This window comes from Orussus abietinus, unplaced genomic scaffold, assembly GCF_000612105.2.
Source record: "Orussus abietinus isolate OABI.00-Male unplaced genomic scaffold, Oabi_2.0 scaffold32, whole genome shotgun sequence".
NCBI lineage: Eukaryota > Metazoa > Arthropoda > Insecta > Hymenoptera > Orussidae > Orussus > Orussus abietinus.
The window spans coordinates 1,095,455-1,118,983 of NW_019394330.1; the positions used below are offsets into that span (position 1 = coordinate 1,095,455).

Consider the following 23,529-nt stretch of genomic DNA (forward strand, 5'->3'; position numbering starts at 1 on the left):
TGTCTCGACTTTAAAAACTAACGCGGCAGTTTCAGAAAGCGAAGACTTTCTTTGAGTTTCATACCTTCTTTGCAATCCTTTACACCGCTATCCCCTGCATTCTGGTGCAACCCAATACATGCATTCAAACCTCTCTTGATACCAAATATGATCAAAGCTTAAACTTACGTTGCCGAGCGATATTAAAAAATGAAGGTTAACTTTCGGTCGCTTCCCTCTAGTATACTAGGGGATCTGTAAGATTGACCGTCTTACCAAATGAGACCAGGTTCTTGAACTCTGGGGAGCAACCCTGAAAATAGTCGTCTCCCTTGACGGTGTGTCGTAACGCATTACAATGCATTTTACGAAGTACGGATCAATTTTAGGGAAAATGGGGCAACTCGAAAAACGGGTCTGTCATAAAGTCACGTCTCTTTGACGAAACCAGCTGGCGTCTCGCGGTGCATCGCGGTGCATCGCGGTGCATCGCGGTGCATCGCGGTGCTTCGTGCCGCATCAGAGGGCTGGCGGAACCCGAGCGAAAACCTCGACGCATCACGAGCCACGATTTCGGATTTAGACCTGTTCTATTCATACGACGTTTACAACCCCGCGGTTTAAAGTCCTCCGCGTATTTTTAACGTCCCCGTATGCCTTGCACTTTCCTGGTTGCCGTCCATCTTTTTGTCGTGCTCGCCGAGTTTATAACGCTTCGCCTCGCGTACTATACTTTTATTTAATGCTGCGATATATACAGTCTATACAGCGTCGTCTCCGGTTACAATGGAAGCTTGTCGCGGTGGATGCAAATGCAACTGTTCCCTCCCTCCTCCCCCATCTGTGTTTATATTAAAGGTTGCAATAGTGGGTCATGATGTCGTAAATAAGCCCAGGTAATTCACCTTTGCCGGAGATTTATATTCATTTCCATTATCTGCTGCATCGCGGTTAAGTATTGACATTAGGGTTTGAGAAAATCTGTAAGCGCAATATTATTCATATTCAATATTAACTTGTCATAGTTAAGAGATTTTACGCTAATCACGGTTGGTGCAACCGATCCTATGTCGTACAGCGTGAAGGTGCTACAGACGCCGTTCCGAATTGATAATGAGGGAGATTCGGCAAGTTCCTACGGTGCAGGCTAATAAATCGGGTAGAATCATTTGAAGAAAGAACTAACCAATACCAACCTCCTCCGTCTGGGCACTACCGCGCAACGGTGAGCAACGGTGACCAACGGTGAGCAACGGTGAGCAACGGTGAGCAACGGTGAGCAACGGTGAGCAACGGTGAGCAACGGCGAGCAACGGCGAGCAACGGCGAGCAACGGCGAGCAATGGCGACGCGTCGGCGTCTCGTTGGTCGAGTCTAAAATTACCGGCCTCGCCGGCTATGTGGAGCTACGAGAGCCGATGCATCTCCAAACTGCGTGTTGTTAGGCTGTGTATAACGAGCGAGCACGTCCATTCGTCGAGCGGGCTGCGCCCGCTATTTCGGTAGCGTGACGTCGTTCGGTGGCAGATACCCCGCTTAGAGAAAATCGACGAGACTTGCCGTCGAAATGCCTCACTATTTTCTTCTTATTGTTCTTGCGAGAGAAGAAACGGACAGGAGGGGCAAATGGGGAAGGAGATAGCAACGAGGAACAAGTACCCAGGAAAAAGGTTGAGAGCCCTCGAAACCAAAATCGCTTAAACGGGAAAATTAAACTCAGGCTTTTCGTTATTTTTTTACTCGAATAGCTTTCGATTCGGGCAAAATGAGGCAACACTGGGAAGACAGTTTATCAATAATAATGAAAAAAGGAAGTACAGAAACTGTTGTCAAATGGAAGAGAAGATAAAATAGGGTTTACGGTTGCGAGAATTAGAAAATCTTCCCAGTTCCTGGACTAAAAATGTTTGTTAATATTACCCTACTCCGGTTTTATAAAAATTCACATATTAACGATATTGTCTTTTCTAACGTTCCAAGTTTGACTTGTTATAAATAAATTGAACTTTCTATCAAGTAATAGTCAATAGTTGCAGCTCATCTGTTTTAAGTAACGGATGTTATATAATAGACCCTACAATCTGTTAACGTTTTTCGTCGAAATTCCCGTGCTTTGGCCTCGCCACTGAAATTTTCTAATTTCTGTCTCCGAGTTCTCTGACCCTCTGCTCAGCGGGAGAGTCTAAGAGTCTCTGCCAAGGTGCCGCACATGTGCAGGAATCTCCATCCTGGAAAGAGATAGATTGCTACGTTTGTCAAACTTAAATCCTGGATAGACTTTCTATAGCGAGTAAAGTACCGTTTACAAATTGCCGCATCGTAGAAATAGTAGTTACCTCCATGGTATAATTATTACACGGCAATGACTATCCAGAGTTTGGTATTCGCAAGATATATGTCTATTTATGGAAATAGTAAAATGACAATTTCATTCATCATGAATCTCAGCAAAGGTTCGGCCAAATGCATTTTTAAACTGAGAAGATTGAACGGTCAGAGTTAGGCGAAACCAAATATAGTACAGCCGAAACGAGCCCGAGGTTCGTTATCCCGAAATATCGGTCTGGGATGGCATCCCGAAAGAAGAAACATTTTTATTTCAATAGACAGTACGCTTAGTGGGACGGTGAGATTTTATTTACTATCTTTGTATTTGAAAACTCGTTATTTCATTCACAATGAAACATTATCGAAAAATTTGATCAATTTGCCCCAGTCTCCCTTCCACTGACAATGTATGTTGAAGCATTCGTCTTTCCAGACTCATGGGGATACATTGTTGGATTCGCACTTGGTAATCATAAGGCCTCTAGCAAGCGCATCGGCATAATCACCGGTACCGGCAAAATTGGAGTCGACGTCGACTCTGATGATCATTTCGCATAAGATTGCATTAGAATCGGCAGGTCGATCACTGTTCCGGCACCCGGCGCGCTGGACGGTCGGACCGCCGGACCGCCGAAATTGCCGGATTACATCTGCAAGCTTCCATTTATTAACATTGCATCCGAGAAAAACGCCGGCGCTTTTCACCGGTCTTGCCGGTGCGTGTGCAAACGGCTTTAGACTTGCGTTTTTAAGAAGACTACGATCCCTGTAATGGAGTTATACTAAATCTTTCAGCTACGAAAGATAAGTATTTGTTTCGTTATCGTTCTTTACCGTAATATTATCGTACTTTTACGAAGATAATACTATTAATCCCGGATTTACTTTACTTATGCAGCTATATATACATAATAAATGTAGTTTAAATTATATTTGATGGGAAACTCTGCCGGATTTTTCATGATATAATATGCACTATGATCCAATTTTTAAAAAAGTCCAAAGTCACAATTCTGAAAAAAGAAGCGACGCTATAAAGTTCATTGCATAATGTATGAACTCATAAAAAGTTTTACAACCAGGAAACCTTTATTGAATCTGAAGTATATAGGTCCTACGAGAACAAGTGTATGCGAAGAAACCAAAAACGATGAACCCTTAAAATACCTCCCACCGTATAATACTCTGAAATTTTTTATATTATACCTTCATAAATTTGCACAAGACAACATGAAATTAATTCAAGTTATTCAAAACAACGTCACTTGATTTAAAAATGTTTGAAAACGTTTTCAACCGAAAGAACTCTTATTCTTCTGGTGCTAGGTATAGCGGAATGTGAAATCCTATAAATCATTTAGTGCTTCATAATAATCTACACAAGAAATATATAAAACAATAAGAAACAATACATAAATTATATGTTCACTTTAATGTGAGAGGAATATGATGAATATAAACAACACCAGCGAAAACGTTTACACAAATTCTGTCGATACTGAAACACAGAAACGAACGTAAATAATACTTAACTATAAAAAAGTAACGTTTTTCATCCCAAATCTATTCAACTTTGTAACGTGCGAGCTTAACTCCACTACCGTCGCATAAAAAGTCTTACTTTAAAAACATTTGTCAAAATAAAAATTTTTAACGCATTAGTACTCCAATACGCAAACAATTGGACGAAATTTAATTTCAAAACTTTACAACAGTGGTTACATCTCCAACACCCTACGATATTCCTCTGACATTCAAATGCATTTCTTTCTGCCCCGTTAACTCTGCACGAGAGGAACGCTTTGAAAAAACGCAACGAGAGCAAAGGACGAAGGAAAGGAGACAGCGCGGTAATATACGGGGTGTCCGTCAAGCGGAGCTGCTTTCTTTTTAAAATACCTCGTCCTTCTCGTACTCACGAAATTGTCGGAGAATTTTCGGAGAATTTTCAGAGAATTTCCGGAGAATTTTCGGAGCTGCGCAAAAATAAGGAATGATATCAGGAGAGTGAGGGACACCCGCGAAAGTGGGAACGCTCGTACTGAGAGAAAGATGTAATTGATTTAACTATTTTTTAACTAGTTTTCATAGTTTCGGAAATACTTTGTATAGTAAAATTAATTAGTTGTCGTAACGACAAAGCGTTGTAACAGTTACAATATTTTTGTCCTTTTTGGAAGTAGGAAAATTAGTAATTCTATTTTTAGTTTAGTTCTCTAGTAACAAAAGTGTACCATTATACAATACAATTTCACATTACTATTTGTTAGCATTACTAATATGTCACCGTAAATTTTATACGCCCAAGTAGTATTTTAAACAGTTATCCGCTAACATTATTTCCAGTAATCGATTTTATAATTATGGACTTTTATTAAACTTATTATTTTCGGCCTATCGGTATTCTCGTAACACCTTGATGTAAAGCTAGAGTGTCGGCATTTAAAACGATAAAGTAGAATGGCATTTCCGCGTAAAATAAGTATGACAAAGTGCCACAATTTCAGCCAGTTCGGTGGAATACCCTTAAAAAAAAGTGTCTTATTCGAATCAACTGATTTTAGGAGGGTTTTGCTTCACCTGAATGGTGCCAAGTTGATCAATATATCAGCTCTTTTTCTGTCGGTCCGTAAAGATGTTTCCGGCTTTCATAACTGCATGGGTCCCTAGAGAGATCCTCGGCAACGCGAAGCGTCATTTGGCCGTTCCTGTCGAGGATCATTAGGGACGACGATCGTTCCACAGTAATTCGAGACAGAACAGGGAGACGGACGAGAGCAAAGATCGACCGAGGGTGACCGGGTTAGGAACTCCTCAAGAGCAGCGCTCTTTGGAATAGTTAGAGACCAGAATAGACATCTAGCATTCATTCCGAATTGAAGCGTGCACTAGGGGCTAGATGTTTGCCACCTATCTCCGTCGAATATTCACTGAGTAACTTGGCACGAGACTCGACCGAGTCCCTTAATAAATAAACTCACTGTGGCCGAAGACAGTCCGCATGTCCAGTTCCCGGTGAACGCGAACGACGCCGCACCAAGGACATCTCGTCTCGCTTGCACCTCCGGCTTACCCTCGTCCATGCAAACGGGAGCCTCCCGTGCTTAGCGGATATTGCTTGTGCCCTTGCAAGCGCAAAACTCAAAGCTATGGGGTGCTTTTGCACTGACAGTGCACGGCAGACGTGTTTGCGATGCTTGGTAGTCAACAAACTCCGTAGCTTCGAGGAAACTTCCGGTTCCGTGGACCACTCCACGGATACCTCTGCTCTAGATACGGTATCTTCCGGCCTTGAAGGTTCTACGGGATTACCTACTTTCGCTGCAGTGCCTACCTACGGGATTGTGGAATGAAACCTTCCTATCCCGAAGCTTCAGCCTTTTTTGCCGGTTCAACAACGGCTCAGACCCAAATCAACTACGAATAGTCACTGGGTATTACCATGTTCCTCGAATCGTGTTAAATCATTGTAATACGTTTTCTGATAACAGATGTATAATTAATTGCGGCCACGATTTTGCGAAATCCACAAGATTAAGATGCCCTTTATAACACTTTAGACAACAGTGTTCTACATCAACAAGTTAATCATCATGTTTTTAATAACACGTTACAACAAAAACACCAAACTGGGAGTACCGAATCGTTTCATACTTTACAACGTGTGTATGGAGGCTATAAGGGAGGTCCTGGGAACCATTAAACTTCACTTTGTACCAAAGTTTCTAAATACCTGTAAACAAATTTTTTTAAAATTTAAATTTCGTGGGTGTCAGGACCTTCCTTACAGCCTTCGTATCGACATTGCAATGTTTAAAACGATTCGGTACACCCAGTTCGGTGAAAAGTTGCATTAGCAGGACCTTTTTGACGCCACTTTCACATCACCTTAATGGATGTATGCGTCCTATGGATGGTTTTATAAGGTACCTCAAAGTAATAAGTTCCGCCATAATTTAAAAGGCTTGTAAAAGCTAAAATATCAAGTATTTTAGAAAGGCAAAATGAGCAGGGTATACGCGAACAATGTTTATTTCAGTTACAAACTTGTGGTATGATGCTACCGAGCTTTGTTTCCCGCGCGTGTGTGGTTAATAAAACCCTTGGACATCGGTGGTAAAAGTACATGTTAATCTTTTGTTTTGTGACGAATTTCCTCTGACGATTGAAAGGGATCCATTATAACTCCAGGTAACAGAAATAGGGTTCGTCCAAACTGGCGATACATCTTACACATATTTATGTTTCTAATTGTAAGTAGATAGTACTTAGTAAACGAACTTCCTCGATGTCACAAGACCTTCGATCGAAATGGACAATCTCTCCAGCAAAAAAAGAGTTCGAGTTAGCTCAAGTATCTTCCACCCCAGATGGACGAGTAGTTATTCTTCTGGTCACTTTACAACCCCGTGAACCGAGCGTTTTCACCGTGGAACTTTAACCGCTCCTCCAGGATCGGATTACGAGATCCGACCTCGGTGAAAATAGCTTCGCGTGCGTTTCTGCCCACTGCGAAGACTTAATGCTACCTCGACTAGGCGAGGGTAGTTAGTTACATGACCGAACTGGTTAAAAGGTACCAACCTTTGGTACCTTTTAACGCCGAGGGATGGAGATGAATTTAAAAATACAATGACGATACAATGGAATTCAGACAATTTCTTAATGACTTTGATAACATTCCGGGCTTCCAGATCACTCTATTTTTCAAATATATATACCATAGATGCAGAGTTTCTGATCAGAACTTAATTCAATCAGTTAAGTAAATGAGCAATTACGTAAATCAAACAGTCCCGGAAGTATATGCAAATCAAAATCAATATGTGCAAATTACGTACAATTTAGTAACATGCAATTATATAAATACCGAATACTATGCTAAATTGGGTTTGCATTATTCCGATGTGTGTAGAATTTTTTCACGTATCGTTCGTTTTTTTAAATCGATCTCCATGGGTCGACCTGTATCAATAAGTCATTGTATTGTGCATATTATTGTTTACGTGGAGTTTCAACAAGATACGGAAAACATTGCGTACAAGAGTAATTGTCTCAAGATGAAAATATAAGTTAGGGAACAAATGCCACCTCTATCGCTACCTGAGTTCTTTTAGTAATAGAAAATTATAGTAATAGATAGGAGTAAATGGAATATAAACAACATGTATCAGTCGTGATAGAATGAAGTTCATTTAGGTACTATTTTTAAATTAAAGGTGCAGAAAGTACTGCACGAATTGACGCTGACATCTGACGTCAGTTGGTTACAGTATTACTGGATCGGTATTGTACCTATCGTGTAAGAATGAGACATCCCTTTGAAGTTAGTCAACGCAGCAAGATCACTTTAGAAGAAAGCACGAAAATCTAACGATATGTTGGCAAGCAACGGAAACTCCGCTTCATTCTTATGAGCAGAGAGAAAACGGAAGAGGGATCGCATTGCTATTTATTTAGGGTCGCGAAAAAAATCACAGAATACTCCGCCAAGAGCTCGGACGGTAAACGACGGTAGACAAGAGTAAACAGGGGAAATGAGGAGTAGCGCTGGTAATATTTTTTCGAAAAACAAGGAGTTGGTTTTTCTCGCAAGGGGGGACCCGTCGCGAAAACGCAAAATAAAAAGCTTCAAGAAAAACAGGAGGTTCGCATTTGCGTCATCGTAAGATTTCGTCGCACCGTCTGTTCGATGACGCGAAAAATGGTAAAGGCGGTTAGAAGTGAAATATACCACCAGTCGAATGAACAGCAGCATAAAATGTCCTTTCCACTCGGAAGCACGTCTGAATTAAGATTTCATATCACAACATCTTGGGGATTACTCCGGTGGTATTTTCAGGTTTTATTTCACGTTTTCATCGCCCTTCAGCCCAGCTGATATCGTGAGAAGCACAGCCTGCCATCTCGGTGGGGCAGTGAACTTCCCTCGAAGAGAGCCATAAGTCGGATACCGTAATCCTTCCTCGCTTCTTCCTATCGCGCCATTTTAACTGCCTAACCGTTAAACGTTGACAAATGTTTCCACACAACTTCGCGCTGGTAATTGCAACTTTCCGAAATGAATAATCGTGGAAGCCTAACGCTGAAATACGAAAGTCCTATCAAGTTCCCTTTATACCCTATCAAGTCCCTTTATTTTCCATACTCACTCTCCTCAATGAAGATGAATATAAATAAAGCGAAATAAAGAACCGACCCGTACTTATAAGTGCACACTCTTGTTCAAATAGGTCTCATACAGTGGAAAGTAAAGTATACCCATGAATACCCATTTACAAGAGAATTATCCTTCCTCTGAGCTTCGAAACGCAGGAACGTCCCCGGTGAAAAGACTCATAAACGAGACTCCCTGGATGTCACTTTTATATCACCTTAAGCAGACAACGGTCAACCGTCTTCTCTGGTGCAACTGCAACTGGATGAGCCAGCTAGACGGAGCAATCTCCGCCGGAGCGAGGAAGGAACAGCCTCGACGATGCATTATTTAATCCGTCATTCGACTCGCTGCACAAATGTTCCCGGGCAAACAAAACTTGACGTAACAGTCCCATGACGGTGGCGTGCCCAGTCGAGTCGAGTTAAAGCGAGTATTGCCCGCGGCGGGATTCACGTGGCGGTAAATCTAATGCGCGACAATTATGATTATTCGATGATAATTAGTAGCGTATTCACATGCGTAATAAACCGAATCTGGGCTAAAATACGCGATTCCCGTTGAAATCATGGAAATTCGTTTACGGCTAGCCCGACAGGATGGAGTTATGTCCGGATGACCAAACGCGTCGTATGCATACTGATATTTCGTTGATTCCCACGAGTGAAATATTATTTTCATCGAATTTCGCGATTGTGGTTCATTATTGCTAACGAGATGGCTTAACGCGTTCTTCCTTTGTTTTCTAACGGGTTTTGCGTTCCCGAGATTATGGGAATGTTTATTGGGTACATCATTTCATCCCCACTAAAAAGACTATCGTGTAAAAACACTCGCTGAGTACGAACTTGCAGCGTATACTCAACATTATGTTTCAAAATTCAGAAAATATTGAAAGCCCATTACCAAACCAAGTCACCGTTTGGTTGCTTCTCAAATGATCTGAAATCACTCCGTTATTTTAATTTCTACCTTCTAACTTTTACAGATGTTAACAACTTTACCGCTCTTTTTTGTGTTACTGCTGCTCCTTTACATTTAAATATGATGTTGTCATTTAATGATAAGACGTTAAGTGATTCCTTATTGAGTACTCCTTCACGGGGCCGTGAGCATAAGTATACAATACTGAAATTGAGCAGATCTTCGTTGAGACTAACATTTAAACAATTGATTATGGATTGTCTCTCAGAATTTTAACACACCTTTACAGTGAAGTGCACTTGGCGAGCTTTCTGTTACACCGAAGGTCTTTTTTGAGCATATAATATAATTTTAAACTTTTGGGGAAGGGATTTTGAGGTAACCCGTGTATGCAAGCTTGGCACGTAACTCTTGCGGTAATTCGTTAATGGCGAACACTAGAGTAGCTTCTTTGATGTTCTGAGTTCGTGCCTCGTTTGAATAACGAGGGAGTGGTGAAAAAGAGCGCGTGCGGGACATTTCAATGAAACGTACTAATGGATATCCATTACATATTTCTGGAGAATCCGGGATATAAAGAATGACGGTTGTACGGAAAAACGGATCACCATACACAACAATTTATACGACGAGTGAAGGGAATTGCAGGTATTATAATAGGCCAATGCAATACATTTTTAGTAGACAGTTACCGTTCCAATAAAGTACAATAGTACATTTAACACGCGATATTAAATGCCACAGTGTGAGTCAAGTTTCACTTCTACAATCGAAAAGAACCGATATAATTAATATCTTGGAAGCGGTAATAAATTAATTAACGATAACCTGCCCTGTAACGGTAACACATCTACCGTAAAGATGACGAAAAGCTGTCTTTTTCAAATCGTCTTTTCGACGCGAAGAAGAGATATCTAAAAGATGTCTAACGTTACATTTTGCTAAATATAGCAGACTAAAAGATGCCTCTGTATGGACGCCTAACAGAGGAAGTGAATATCTGTCCTATAAGATGTCAAAAAGACAGTAAAAGGGATCCCTTTAGATAACGTTTGGTACATAAATAAGTCTCTGATTTCTTCCCTAATTTATGGACCGGATGAAAATGACGGGACATTGTCAAGTGGCGTCCATGATGGCGCAAGTCACTTTCAGACGAAGTAGTTGGATAGCAGTAGAATAACATGGATACGGATATCCCGACGGATACGTGAATGCAGATGGATGAATAGATGGATTCGGCAAACGGGCGGACGTCTAGCCAACGTTTTTACGGATCCTCCCTTGGTTCACCCCATACGGATCCCGAGTTCTCTTCAAAGCACTCCCGACTGGCACCGCGAACCAGCCGAGCCAACCATCGTCATATTTTATTGAAGTCATTCCCATCGCCGTTGAAACTTTCCCGACCTTTTGCAATAACTTTAAAGGGGCTCGGAATTAATATATTTTTTTTCAACCAGCCTGCGGAATGGCAAGAAGTGTGGGACGATGAGGTGGGAGGAGCGGAAGGAAGACCACGACGGTTGGTATTGAACGCATAAATTACACGACTCGACCCGCAGTGCTTCTTTTGCACTATTCACCCCCAACCCTTCCGACGCCCCCGAGGCTCAACTTCTCGATAGAATTAGTTGGTAGTTGTGATTTAGTTTTTCGCCCGTCTGTCGGCGGGAATTTCAATTTTCCGCGGCTTCGAATGAAAGGACCGCGTTGCCCTAACTTTCCGATCAGCTCCCAAGACCCGGGACGTGAATGACCACCAGGAAATCGAACGATCGTGGTTCCGCGTTAACGGCCCAGAGTTCTTGCCCCCCGAGCTTTGTCTCTTTGCTTTCCGAACTCCGCGAGGTAATCAGTGGTTTAATACCTTGCATTTTAAGTCGGCCCCAGAGTTTGCCCAAGAAAGAGGAGTAAATAAACGAAGACGTTCACGCCTATCAGAAATTCCTAAAGCGGCCGAGTCAACGAATTAATTATTTCAGCGCCTTCGACTACTTTCTAACTCGCAATTATATTTCATGTCAACGTAACACGATAACTGCCTAACTGCCTTCAATAAAAAAAAAACCTTACTGCTATGCTGCATATATTTGCCTAGATCAATGTTTCCGTGGTATGAGCATGGTTAGGTATGCATACAACCATTTGTCGGGTGACAAATCGTATAAATTTGTCAAATCGTCTCCCAAGTGAGCTGCACGATATTACGTCCGTGGAGGAAACCAATAATCAATCAAATCAAATACAATGGCTACAAGGCGAACTTCTGGATAGGAATGAGAATTTCAAGTTCGCCAACCATCGAAGGTGTACGAGCGCCGAAGACGAGAAACGGAAGGGAAACGGTGCTCCTACCGTCATGGCCGAGGAATAAAATCGCCCAGACTACTTATATTCGCCGATTAATATGTAAACGACGTGCTTCAGCAACTCCCGATTTTCCTTAAAGTTTTAGAAAATATCAGAAAAGGGATTGCCCAGTATAACGCGAATCGCGATGGGGCGTTGCCGCAGTTCTGCATTTTTCCATCCTTTCCTCGCCCATACAGACCGATCCTTAATGATTGCATTTTCCTTAACTGGGGCGTTTCTCCTACAAAATTAAATCCGAGGCCTCGTTTATGCAAATTTTACGAGACCAGTAGTTTGCGAGACACTCGATACTGGAAATGGCCATTCTCCCGTGGATAACGGTAGTCATACTGCAAATTCTTTCAAATACAAGCAGAAGGTTCCCTGCTAAACGGAATATTTATAATTCGTAATTTTAGAATAATTTAGCTTTAACATGAAAATACAACGTTTTCAAGATGATGAATGTAAGCCCGGTATTTGTTCGCGTTAATTAAGTCTGAATAGCAATCCGCAAGAGGTGGAAGAACCCACGGCATTCCAATAAAAATCCCGCTGCATTTTGAAATACCTTACACCCCGTACTTTCCGTAAACATCTTGTGTTAATATTTCATTAATGCGGTAGCGCTAAATGAAAAAAGTTGCGACTACATTTTCCACCGGTTGGAACAAATTCATTTTACCATGTACCAACGGCAAATAATAAAGAGGACCTAAGCCAAAATTTGTGCGATTACTAGAGCACGCAATTTTCATGTCGCAAATGTTGAATCATATTTCTTAGAATTATTATCGAAATTATTATATTATTTTACCAAGTAGCATTAACATTAAACCGCAAAACCCGAATATTAGTCCTTTCGGCCGTTTTCCGATAACTTTTTAACATTTCATGACCATGAAAGAATAATGAAGAAAGTAAATGATTATTTTTAACTTAAAAGTTTCACCTTCAATGCGCGTAGCGGCCACGCGCCAATTTTTTATAATCTTAATTTCTAATTTTTCCTAGCAATACGGTGCTCTGTGAATTTATCTCCGGATAGATTCTTGTTGCACGGGTGAAAATCCTAAACACTAAAAAATCAGACCTCTAGATGCGGGATATCGGCACAGCGCAAATTGCTCCGCGGTAATACGACAACGAGCGTCTGAATTTTTCCACGCTCTTCTCTGCTTATAAAAGAGCGCGGGAGAAGCAAACCACTTCATGGTATTCCATTGAAAGGCCGGGCTCCACTTTGAAATGCACCGACCCTCGCTGGGAGTGCCAATTCTGATGGAGGCGCCGGAAATTACGTCATGGGTGTCTACATTCTTGGTAGCTCTATATTGCACCGGCGAGATCATCGCGATGCTTCGTGGCGACGACCGAATCCTATGAATTAAACGCGACCTGGCTTAAAGGGGCGAATGTCGATCAATCGCTGCGATTCATCCGGACGGTTAAACACGGCTCGTACACCCATGGATGGCCACTCAGGGAAGATTTCGGCTCGATCGGCGATTCGATCGATCGCAATCTAAGGACCGACTCTGCAACTACGATACGAGTACCAAATGGTGGAACGAACTACAGAAACGAAATGGAGCAGTCCTATGAAGGAAGCGCGACATAGCCGAAATGAGCAAATGCCAATGCATCACTGCGATTCGTCTTGCGGATCTAAGATCAGAGCGGGCCAGAAGTGAAAGAAAAAAAATAACTTTCGAATCTTCGAGCGAACTTGGGATTATTGAATTGATAGAAAAAATGAAGGGTATCGCAAAGTCAGTTTAAAGATCACCAGAAGGTAAAGTGTGGATGAAACGAAACAGACGATGTTGAAAATTGTTGTCGATAGGTGCACATCACCCCGGGGATATTCATTGCTGATGACCTCTTCGCACGGATCGCGACGATCGCGATGCTTCGTCTCAACGAGTGAACCTATGAATTAAACGCGGCCCGACTTAAAGGGGCCAATGTCTATCAATTGCTGCGATTTGCTCGGACGATCGAACTCGGCTCGTCCACCCGTGGATTGAAAATCGCGGAAGGCCTCGGCTCGATCACCGGCCAAATCGAACGGAAAGGAACGCCTTCAAATTTTCAATAAGCTCTCGAAATTACGGAACCAAGCACTGCGTCGCAGAAATTGGCGATGGAAGTTAACGGAATGGAACGAAAATTAACGACGCCAGAAATTGCGATTGGTGTGCGTTTCCGTCCTTGGTAGTTTTATACCGATCCAGAGCATATTAGACTCTGAAAATCGTTTGCCACGAATCGCAATAATCTCTAATTATTTGTCACTACTTAGGACTGTTTGTTATCAATTATAATTACTTAACGACTTCCCGATTTAAACCTTTGAAAGATGCGTTCTTCTAGCTCCGTCTTAATACTAAAATTAATATTGTCATATTTCAGTTATTCGACTGTTTTACATTATCCAAAGTCATCGAAGCCGTTTACATTGCTAATAAAAGAATTACCTTCCAGAATGTGACGGAGTTAACATTGAGGTCCCATTTTGTAACAAAGTGATAATCAACTAGTAATGTAAAAGAATCCTTAAACTATAGACGTAAATTAACGGCAGTACTGCCCTCGTGCAGAATTCAAATCGTACACGTACGTTAGTACCGCAGCATGGCGGCAGAGGTAAGACATGAATATAGGTCCGTACCGTTCAAAGGGTTAAAGGGGCCAACCTCGATCAATTACAGCGATTCGTCCAGGCGATCGGACCATGCCCGTTCGTCCGTAAATTGAAACCCAACCCAACCGACGATCAAATCGAATGGAAAGGAACAACTTTCGAGTTTTCAATATTATCCCGGGATTACGAAATTGCCCACCACATTGTTGGAATTGCCGACAAAAATTAACGGCACGAACTCCGATGGCCGTAGAATACCGTGGCTAATAATTATAGGCATCTCGGTATAATCCATTTTTACTTGCGCAATTTAAAATTCAGACTCACGTTTTTTTCCTTTACTACATATTAGAATACTTCTAAATATAGTGATGGTAATGCATGGATGGAGAGAATGTACCACTGCTAGTACTAGACGGCTGGGTTTGTTTGTAAAGGATATTGCAATTGTAGCATGTTCCATGTTGACGCAACGGAACATGCAATACTGTCCTTTTAAACGTGTTTTAACAGTAAATGTTTTTCCCTGTTTTACCTCGTGACAATGAGATTTTTGTTATTTCATGGAGCTCGATTCTGGGAACGCGTAAATGATGCAGGGCAGAAAATTCAGTGGGGCTGGGTCGTTTGGAGGCACAGTAACGTAGACTGTGAAAGTTAATAAAGAATTATTATAATTCGTGGAATTTTACGAATGTGTTAACACGCGTCATTGGGTTTTAATATCAGTTCATTCGGGTATAAGTTCACTTTTAGAGATTCCCCTTCGTATCACCTTAAGCAGAATATTCCTTAAGATTTCCGAGAGTGCTGTTGGATCTTCTGAACCGAAAAACTCAGTCTCGTTAATCCGACTCATGGTATGGCTGTTGTCCGAAAATCACGCAGTAGCCGTTCGACGTGAGAAGTCAGCAATTGGCGTGAAAAGTGCGGCATCGGGACCGCGCGACTTGACGGGCGACGTTGAGGAACGCAGGACACTTCAGAAGATACGAATATCGGATAACCTCGAATATTAAAGGGAAAGTTATTTCTCGGGGTCTCGGGAATTTCCTGCTCCTCGTCCGAAGGCGGTCCGTGGGTCTCGGGACTGAATTTTGATTGACAGTAAAGCGACGAGCCGGGAAGATGGCGGAAGGGAGCGAAATGGAAGCTTTATTTATTGCTCGGAGTTTGATCGAATTGGATCCTCGGCAGACGCGAATGACTGACGGAAAAGTCGAACTTTAAAACAATCTCTCGCGAACTTGTCCCGCGCAATTCGAGGCGAAGATAAATAGAATTCCCGAGTTTTCGAAAGCTCAGCTCTCGGAGCTAAAGAAAAGCTGGACGGCGAGTCGCGTCGATTGAAGAACCTCCGCTTTTTCTCCTGTTTATCTGTTTGGCTGGAATCCAACGCGACGAAAATGTCGAAACGTTTAATTCGACTGAAACCGGGAACTTCGGTCCCACTCTCACGGACGGCTCTTTCGAACAAACATGTACTCGTCTAACAATTGAAGTCGGGGTATGATTGCGCAATAACAATGTCTAATTTACTTTCTTTTCCGGTAACCAATAATACATAAAAAAAAAAACCAAGGAGAACTCACGTTACATTGATCGATTGATCGCTTGAAAAGAAAAATATATCGCGCTTCTTAATCATCCATTGAATAAATAAATGGAAACAAATGAATCTTACGCGGTTATCGCAAAATGTTACTCTATGGTCGAGGAGTGAAATGTAGACAATATTTTTTAATTTTCTTGCTTTAAATGATACCTACAATATCGCTGCATATATTTTACGAAAATTGATCAAAATTTCTAAATTTCGTAAAGAATGATTTTACGAGAAAAATCATTACAATAGCAAACACGAGACCTTAATGAACTAATAAATAAACTAATGAATTACAAATAAGCAATAATGCAGCAATAAATACAACCTCGGCAGTTCTCTGGTTGACGCGTTTCACTTACTTTAGCAAACCCGTTTACCTGAACCCAAATTTGAGAACTATATCAAGTAATAATTTTTGTCCGTCACTCTGAATAACTTCTTTCCATGCGGTCTGGCAAACTTCCACGAGTTTATCTTGTAAACATGCCGTGATATGATAACTTATTAATACAAAAAATGACATCCTTCCTCTCAGAATAATTCTCCAACAAGAGTCATATGTGCAGCTGTTGGTCCTAACTTATCTTTCGACGTACTTGACGTTCCGCCCCTTGCCTTGATAGCGATCAACTATCCCTCGTTTAACTAGGTATCGGATAGCAGCCCGACGTCGTAACGCGTAAGTTGGCTCCTTTCGAGTCCGAACCACCTTCCGTAACGTAACGTTATCGGGAACATATATAATATATCCTGACACGACGAGTAACGCAGAGTCCGGGCTTTTAAGACGCGACACGTAGAACATGGTTGCGCGAACAGTCAAGCAATGGTCGGCCGTCACTCGCTCACTAAATGCTCAGACCCCGATGCGATACGAGCTCTGTCCGAGATTCGCGTGCGTATATAGTCATATGGTCATACGGTCAGACGATCGTACGATCGTACGATCGTACACAAGCACATGTTCCTGTGTACTCGCTTGGTTGACAGCAATGGAGTAAACGCATGGACTCGGGTGAGTCGTTCGGAGTGGCCCTTTCATTACTGACTAGGGGAGACCGGGGCAAGTTGTCCTACCGGGTAAATTGACCAATATTTTCTTAACATCGATCTTAATTTTGTCGTACATTCTTAATCGTGTCCCACGCCTTTGATGGTACTTGACATAATTTCTTGCAACTTCGTTTATGTATAAAAAATTAAAACCCAAAAACTATGTTGGGAAGTACATTTTTTCAGTCTTCATTCTTTAACTTGAAACTACATTACATTTTAAACGTGGTAAGTTTAAAACTACGTAACGTGGTACACGAATGAAATGAAGAAACGTTATGATAAGATGCTCGATGACGTCGACGTAAAGATGTCTCGTAGGGTGTACTGGGTGAAACCTCTTTAGGTCTATCGATTCCTTTCTTCGCAATGACATTTTGAGTCTAAGAGCCAATATATCTCGTTAAAAGTAAGCGACATCGTAAGGCGGTAGAGTTTCCCCTTGGTTTCCTCTGCGCCCGATTTCCCAAGGTAGGACTGGCAGGCTGTTTCACCTAATCGCAGATCCATTCCCCAGAGATCACGAGGGAAGCACTTTAAAGTTCTAAGTCAAAGAGGAAAGACATCCCGAAGGTCTGGAAACACTGTAATCTGTAGGTTTTTTCCACAGGAACTTCCACTTCTCGGAAAGACTTTTCGTTACGTGATTATCGTTCCTCAAGATGATGTCGAGAAGACTCCATCGAGTGGACTCGGAAAACTAAAGTTTGCACCCGCCACGCAAGTATTCCCATTAATTTTAAGTACTTAAACAACAAATAGTCTCGTGACAGCGGACTGATTTTGTGCACTCGGCGCGGCCGAAGAACGATTAACAAACTCGCTGGAGTGCACGTGGACGGGAAGAACCGTACAGCTACTTTACTCCGTGGCATCAGCGAACCAATCAATTGAATTTGCAACGGCATAATATTTCTTCGTGCAGGACTGCCGTAACAACATATTGTATTTAGGTATAAAAAAAGAAAACATCGAAGAGGGAAGTACTGAGGAGGAAACTGAACCGAATTCTCGATGTGCGGGAATTCGTAAGATATTTCCTTGCCAATGAGGAGCTGGCAAGTCCGCTCGGTTTCCTTTGCCAACATGAATATGCATACACCCTCGAATGTTATTATCCTTGCATTAATTACTATAAATTGATTACCCCACCAATTGCGGGTGAATTCCCAACGGCATTAAGTGTTATTACATCATTACCGCTTGCCAAATATCTGCATTAAGTGCCTTTTCTCCGCAGTCTCCGGGCAATCAGGGATCCTCTTAAGGAATTTGAGCATCGATAAAAATGACTCTTGTTCAAATTACTTAGAGTGTCCTTCTATCGAGAGTAAGAACTGGGGGCACCCGGGAACACCATGAAAGTATGAGCAGTGCGGCCCTGTTGGGGACCTCGGAGTTAGGTGCCGGTGCTAAACATGTGTACGGTCGCCACATGTGCGTATCTGCCTCCTTGCTCATTGCGTGGCTCATTCCTCGAGGTCTTCGACTTGAAAAGGCCACGTTAACGACAGCTGCCCGCTGCCGGGGGGGATGCAACCCTTAAGACCTGGCGTCCGGTCCGTGGGGCAACACCCCCTCGGAGGGGGAGATCTTTTAAACACGCCTCGCGAATGCACGTCTTCGACTGAGGCAGTTAATGAGCCAGGCATAATGTTACGTGACACGTGACAAATGTTCTTTCGACCCATCGGGATATTTCTTCCGTAAATGATCTTTCAAATAAAACCGACCCGATTCGTCTTCTTAAAGAAAGTGTAATCTTGAAAATATAAACTTCGTGCAATGGATTTTGGATTTTTCAATTCAAAAGTTACACGAAGAGTGTATTAGAGTAATCTAATATTAGATGTCATCAAAAAACCCATTAAAGATAAAAGAGATTCGCAAAATTATAATTGACTGCAACTCTTTTTCGTTTCGATCATACGTGACATAGGTACTGCATTTATTAAATGATTAAACAATTTTCCAAACAGAAATTTTAGCCATCTGTTTCCTATGGATAAACAAATTTTATTCTCAACGGTGCAAACACCTGTATTTCAAATTTGTAATAACACCTTCGAATGTATCCATCATTGGTGTAATGACGGGGACAAGCTACTTGGTGACACCTAATAAGGATGAGAAGAGCAAACATTTACCGAAAGATGATACATCTTGTTTAAAGGGAAATAGGAATCGTACATATACGTGATGAGGTATAGTCCGTACATGTAGGAAAACAGCTTCGTCACCAAGCCGTGCGAACTTAATTCCGGCCATGTAATCCCGCAAGAATGGATTTCGGTGGTTCCTTTGACACTCACTTGTATTCGTTAGGCAGCCCTAGGGGTATACATTTGAATTAGGACGGTACATTACGCGAGTTATGGCTTGTTTGCGAAAACTAAACGCAGACAATCCCCCCGAAGCCATGCATTACCTTCTTCGATACGTTCCGGACTCTCCGGTGAATCATCGAACTTCCAAAAGTTCGTTAATTCACCGAAAGGGTCCAACGCCATCGCGATCGTTTGCGCCGTATCACCCTAAGCCAGTGACACCACATTTGCTTTCTCCAAATTCTGCCGTCCAATCAAATGTCAATGTGGATTCGAAAGGAGGAGAAACTTTGCTTTTCCCTTACAACTCCTTTTAAACGACTCCAGAATTCTAACAAAGTGTCACTCTGGACAGAACAATAAATCATACTTCAAGGTTTCGGACCCACACAAATAGTTCTGCCGGAAAGAATGCGCCTATGTAGTGGAATTGGAAAATTTAACGCCTTCTTGGAAAAACGACAAAGCGCGTAGGAAGAAGAAGTAATACGCGTACGCTTTCGTCCTCTTTTATTAGCCAGTTTTATTCCCGTTTGGCTTGAAAAAGAGTCGTAAAAAAGTAAAGAATAATTACGCAGCAGCAGCATATGTGTTTTTTATTTTATTTCGTTATTCCTTCGGGACGCTTTTTTATTTTGTTCCTATTTCGAATCACTTTCCATCTGCTATGCTGGCTAGCATTTAATGAATTAAAAAAGTGTATTCTGTGTGAAAAAAAAGCGTTTTTCTTATAAATAAAGAAGAAGTATTATGAGTATAATAGTGTCCTATTTCTTTGAACTATAAAAAATTCAATACATGTTTGATGTAATTCTTCCATATCATCGTTTTTTATAGTCAGATAATGTCTAGAGTACTGGCGCTCAAATGACTTCTACTGTTAATATTACTTAAAAGTTAAAATAATAATACGAGTTTTAAATGCAACCCGTTATATACAATTTCCTAGGTATCATATGCAGAATTCTAATACACGAACTTCATTGCACAACACAACTGTAGCATTACTAAAATTGGAATTTGTTTTCCTCGCAGGAGTGATTTTTGAATAACTACTTCTCTTGAATCCATTAATTGTTTTAAAATGAAAAAGAAACGAATTTTTCTGTACATTTTATGAAAATCATCCGTGGAATATACGATGAAATACCGTCATGAACGATGTAGAAGACACATATTTACGGTGCTGACCACCAAAGCGGGGACGATGACTTCAACCACTAGATGGCATTGGTATCGAATTCGGTGGGAGGTAAGAAAAATGTTATTTCTCACTCGGATGAGTGACACACAACCCATAATGGGCGATGTCTAGCGACGCTCTAAAAGTCTGTGCATCGCTTTGCACATTGGATTGTCTCATTTTCTTTCAAGGCGTGTCTTGTCCCTCTTCGAAAGAAGACGTTGGTCCTATGAACAAGGTCATTATCGAGCTCCTTAACTTCTACGGTCAAAAAATTCTACGTATCCGACATACGGCAACCTCCCGAAGGAGAACATTTTCCCGGATAAACGGCCACATGATCATTATCCATAACCAGGAGATATTATGTTCACCAGCAATGTTTGTACCTAATGTGTAATTATCATATGTATTAAGTTCTTCAAACTTGAATGAAAATTTTAATAAAGGATTCTTCTCTTTTATAGTTCATTTGTAAACGTTAAAGGTCAATAAATAAATACCATCAAGGAACCAACATTGGTGTAAGATTAAACTCGACACAGTTTCTATTGTCGTAACGCCCATGTAAAACTGCTATTATAAGCTGCGTTCCGTAAAATGGCACTTGATCTAAAAAAATGAACATAAGTATCTTTGCTTATTATTGCAGCGCTATGCGAGTCCTGCTGTCTAAACTTCCTCGCCCGTGGATAGTCGACGAAAAGAAGGACGATGGATATACGGCACTCCACCTCGCGGCTCTGAACAACCACGTGGAAGTAGCCGAGCAGTTGGCACGATCTGGAAAGGCAGACCTAGACCTACAGAACGTCAATCTACAAACGGCCCTTCATCTCGCCGTTGAACGACAGCACACGCAGATCGTCCGGGTAAGAAACCCTTTTTACCGCAGTAGGTACTCTCCAATTTATCGCAAACTGTACAGCGTTTAATTCCCTGACTAAAAATTGTCAGGTCATTATTAACGAATGGGTACTATTAATTATGTCCTACTTGAGGGGGCATTCTCATCTAGAGCTTCAAAAAATAGGTCACTTTTATGCCTTTCTTTCCCGTAAAAACATAACTACAACTTAATGCTTTTTAGTATATTTTTATTAATCTTTCAATATATTGTTTCAAGTATAATTTTTAAAAAATTAATGATTTGGCTGCTACATCATTGAAATTCCAAATACATGAAATATTTCCGGTATGATGGGTGACATGATTCCATTTTTTGTGACTAATAGGAACTGTAATTATTATAATGAAGTAGGTTGACGTTATGTCAAGGATTAAAATAATTAAAAAGAAATGCTAATTTATCAGTATTAAAAAAATACGTTACAGACGCACTTTGATGTGTTTCATAAGAAAAGGAAACTACATTTCTATCACCATCTACGTATTACGCTAAACAAAATAACAACAGTAAGTTACTAACATCCTGTACAAGGTGAGGCATGGGGAGTTCCTAACTCAGGTGTGGCTTTGCACGAACGATGTTACGCTCTCTAACTCCTAATAGTAATGAGATCAAACCGCTCCAAGTGGTTAAAAATCCTAATCGGTGAAGGGTCAACGATACATAATCGAGTCCAAGTCACAATTACACAGGATATGTATTTATATCATCGATCCAAACGTCACACAGTGATCATGAGTACTTTCAATGCGCAGGGTAAATTGCAGCATTAAAATCTAAAGCATGCGATAACGTAATGTATATAAATTAATATCATCATTCCACTCTCCCTTTCCCACTCAACCATTTGTTTCTCACTCTCTGTCCTCATGTTACTTATATTTATTTTAATATTTACGTTTATTACATTGTGCGCTGTTATGCCTATTTTCGTACATTATCTCTATTTCCGCCAGCGTAAAGATGATCTAACTAAAGTAAATAAAATAATCGCAAATGTTTCAGCTATTGGTGCGCGAAGGCGCGAATTTGAACGTCGCCGATAAGGACGGTGACACGCCGCTGCACGAGGCTCTTCGTTACCACACTCTATCGCAATTGCGTCAGTTACAAGACGTACAAGACGTGGAACGTCTTCTGATGGGCCTTGGAGCTCAGGGGCAAGACAAGAAGAGCAGCTCCTTTATCGCCTGCTTCCTGGCCGCTCACGGCGCCGATCTCGAACTCAAGAACAAGAAAGGCCAGACGCCGTTGGACCTCTGCCCGGATCCCAACTTATGCAAGACTCTCACGACTTGCCACAAAGATAAAGAATCGTTAGTTTGCATATTCCTTCCATTTACATATCGCGAATTCGTTCACTTTCTAGTACCTACCGTGGTACACGGGCAGGGCAGAACTAATTGAACTTCGTTTTGGAAGTTTAATTAACATCGATTGAACATGAATGATGAATTGAACCCTCGGTTCATGTCGCGGTTTTCGATTAACGTAGCTCACGTTCATGGATCCTTCGTGTTCCGGGTTTACTAAATAACGTTGAAATTCTGTAAATGAGATCAATTTGCATCGAAATATTCATTGAACCTCCTAGATCTGGAAACATCGACTTAGAAGAGAAAAAGCAATATTTGAATAATCGCTTAAACGGATTGAAGTTAAAAGAATCTTTGGAGATAATACGGATAACAGATTTCGGCCAGACACAAAAAACCTTCCGACATGAGCTGAGGGTTAACATCAAAAGAGATGAGTGTAAAACATCAAAACAATTTAAATACATCGTATATTTTACATTCCCGTAAAAGCAAAATGTACAGCAATTAAATGTTCATTTAACCCGAAATGAAGTATTACGTTGATTAGCAAATATTTATATTGTACATCGAAACAGCACTTATCTATTGTAAATGATCTTTTCGATGTTTTTTCGTTAGCCTTAACGAACATTTGTTAGAGATGAATTATTTGTAAATAACTCTTTAGGTCCGTGCACATAAAAATTCAGTCGTTTTAGTGTATAAATAAGTTCAATTTTCTATCATATATTTTCACGAACA

General features: G+C 41.2%; 1 protein-coding gene across 1 annotated transcript in view; it reads left to right on the forward strand.

The window, feature by feature from the left end:
- LOC105703886 (E3 ubiquitin-protein ligase MIB1) overlaps positions 1–23,529 on the forward strand; it is a 212,088-nt gene that overhangs the window by 181,176 nt on the left and 7,383 nt on the right. The window contains exons 10-11 of the mRNA XM_012432641.1: positions 21,212–21,431; positions 22,475–22,785. Of these exons, the coding sequence (XP_012288064.1) occupies positions 21,212–21,431; positions 22,475–22,785 (531 nt within the window). The remainder of the gene's footprint in view (positions 1–21,211; positions 21,432–22,474; positions 22,786–23,529) is intronic.